Source organism: Gossypium arboreum, chromosome 1, assembly GCF_025698485.1.
Source record: "Gossypium arboreum isolate Shixiya-1 chromosome 1, ASM2569848v2, whole genome shotgun sequence".
NCBI lineage: Eukaryota > Viridiplantae > Streptophyta > Magnoliopsida > Malvales > Malvaceae > Gossypium > Gossypium arboreum.
In genome coordinates this window covers 90,563,310-90,565,990 of record NC_069070.1, presented here as the reverse complement: position 1 = coordinate 90,565,990, position 2,681 = coordinate 90,563,310, and the positions used below count along the sequence as shown (strand labels likewise).

Genomic DNA, 2,681 nt, shown 5'->3' with positions numbered 1-2,681 from the left:
ATAAAATTTTATATTTTTACAATAATAAAAATATAATTTTACCATTTTAATATTTATATATTTATAATTTTAAAAATTAAATAAAATTTTATTAATTTTAAAAGGTTGAAAGTATAATTTTATTTTTATTAATTTAAATATTTTATTTTTATTAATTTTATTTTATTTTATAAATTTTAAAGCCCTAAATCAAAACATTTGATACCCTGCATACGTAAGAAAATATTTTTCAGTCTACGTATTTGTATCGATCGATAGCTTATTTGTAGGAAATAAATGTATTATATTTTATATACTCCTACATTGAGAAAAAGGGCATGCATGACGCCATGATAGACGTATTTTTTTTTTTTTGTTAAATTCAGAAATGAAGAAAAATTGAAAAGATAATAGTATTAATAGTTGCCATATAATGTTTAAAACCCTGAAATCGTAGGGAACGGAACTCTTACATGTTCATACGTAAAGATAATTGACTAATTTCTCACTTAAGTGACTAGGATAAATGTTTCGAGCAATTTTGGCGTAAACTCTTAGGCAGCCGAAGATGGAAGTAGTCGGAAGTGGTGGGCTCGGGCGGATGGATCTACCATATTTTACACACTTTCCTGTCGATTGGGTACAGAAGCCATCTCGGTTTCAAGAGCTGGTTTGTTTTCCTTGGATTGCTTAATCTCACCGTAGAAGTAAGAAAGGAAGCCCCAAAGAGAGAGTGCAAGGGCAACACCTTTTTCGGCATGAAAACTTTCGTTGTAGAAAATTACGGCCAGAATCTCAGTTACGGGTAATAAAACAGCAATTATGATTCCTGATAACAAAGATGAAGCACAAAAGATGACTCCTATTGCTCCCAAGAAGAAACATTGCCATATCATTGCACTGCAAATCGCGACTATGTAATACTTTGTTTCCCCGAGCTCGTATTCCCTTGCTTCCCTTCGAATTACCTGCAAAATAGAACCCGTAAATTAATGGTTATTTCTCTCTCCGCTTTAGAATAGAATTATAAAGCAGCTACTTTATGAAAGTGGCTTTGGTTTGAGTTATATCTTAGCTTTTAATCTTTTCGATAAACAGGAAACAGAAACAGACCCATTGAAAGAAAGTTGTAACTTACATATCTCAAGAATTAGAAATCAATTAAACTATGTTTATAGTAATAGTAATAAATTTCATTTTTCATTTGATGGAAATGGAATATACGTAGGCCGGCAAGAGTTTAAGATTGAAAGAGACAAAAAAAGGTACCTTGAAATCGTTGTTAACCAGCATGCCAATGGTGCAAACACCAGTAGCAAACAAACACATCACCATCTGAATCTCCATCACAAGTGCGTAGCTGATTTCTTGCTTTGCTTTCTTGTAAGTTAACTCCACCAAAGGCAAAATAAACCCATACAAAGCCGATGCACCAACGGTCATCAGAAATCCCAAAACGTATTCCCTGTTTGACTCATTCGCAGGACGGTCGCTGCTGGTATGCATGGCTAAAACGCCTGATCCGATCGTTAACAGAAACACGGCGTTTATGGAATAAGAAGTGAACTTTTGCTTCACCAAAACGAAAGCAAACCCTGCGGTAAAAGCCAACTGCGAGGCAATGATTAAAGATGAAGTTGAAACTGGAAGGCGTGCGACCCCATAGGCGTAGAGGTAGTCATCAAGGCCAGTGAGGATTCCAATGACGGCCGCAGCAATGAACAAGTGTGGTTTCATGAAGAAAAGCTTGTTTTCTGAACTGGGTTGGGTCCTCGAACGGTAAAAGTGAACACAAGCGATTGGGAAAAGGATGATGGGCCAACCACCCGTCTCGAGCCAGCTCGAGAACCAGACTCGTTTCCCACCATGGATAAAGTAAAGCCGCATCATAAGTGGACCTGCACAGTTACCTATAGAAAGGATGATGCAGTTTATTACTAGCAGAGCTTTTCTCATGGTGGTAGTGTTTGGTTCAGATTCCTTGACGACCTCCATGAATTAATTACAGAGAAAATATGGAGCTTCTCCTTTGTGTGTCGAGAGTCCAGACTGTAATTATAGTATAAATGTATAATATGAAAGCAAGTTTGTTTCGAAGCGTGTGACAACAGCATAGATAAATTATTTGTAGGGACGTGAAAACAACCCGAATCTGACAGGTTGGTCCCTCCGATTCGGTTTTAATTTTCAATTCTTTTGATTGTCTTTTTTTTTCTGTTTTCAATTTATATATATATATATATTTTAAAATTGATTATCGTTGGTTGGTCAATGTTTTGAGTGAATCGTTAGTGAAATGTAGAGTTACTAACGGTGTTGTAATTCCGTGAATAATATTTTGAGAAAATTTCATGAAACTTGAAACACAAGAAACACATTGTTTACCTAGTTTGATGAATATATCCATTTATAGGGTTAGGCCCAGAATCAATCCGCCATTCAAGAATAAACAACCACTGATGAAAATTTTGTCAATCTTGAACCTCATACGATTACTACAGTCTCCATGTTGTGATACTTGCAAGATCCCTTTGCACTTCAGAAAGCGTTCCTCCCAAAGGCTGTAAAACCTCCTCTCCCAATATCAATGTAAAATTTAAACAAACCAAATAAGAAAACTCTTTTTCTTAGTGTACAGATACTCACAATTCACATCTCTCTATGGTTGATCTTCCCTTTTATAAAGAATTTCATGATCAGCT

General features: G+C 35.5%; 1 protein-coding gene across 1 annotated transcript; it reads right to left on the bottom strand.

The window, feature by feature from the left end:
• Nucleotides 1-368: 368 nt before the first annotated feature.
• On the bottom strand, nucleotides 369-2,074 carry LOC108482262 (purine permease 3-like). Its single transcript, XM_017785379.2, has 2 exons — nucleotides 1,249-2,074; nucleotides 369-947 (listed from the first exon to the last, which is right to left on the bottom strand). The coding sequence occupies exons 1-2, from the start codon at nucleotides 1,972-1,974 to the stop codon at nucleotides 597-599; spliced, it is 1,077 nt and encodes a 358-aa protein (XP_017640868.1). The 5' UTR covers nucleotides 1,975-2,074; the 3' UTR covers nucleotides 369-596.
• Between the last annotated feature and the right edge of the window lie 607 nt (nucleotides 2,075-2,681).

Bases quoted from the DNA above. Each gene is read 5' to 3' on its own strand.
- LOC108482262 (XM_017785379.2), bottom strand. From the start codon at position 1,974: ATGGAGGTCGTCAAGGAATCTGAACCAAACACTACCACCATGAGAAAA. The intron at 948-1,248 runs GTACCTTTTTTT...TCTATTTTGCAG, and splicing joins TGGTTAACAACGATTTCAAG to GTAATTCGAAGGGAAGCAAG.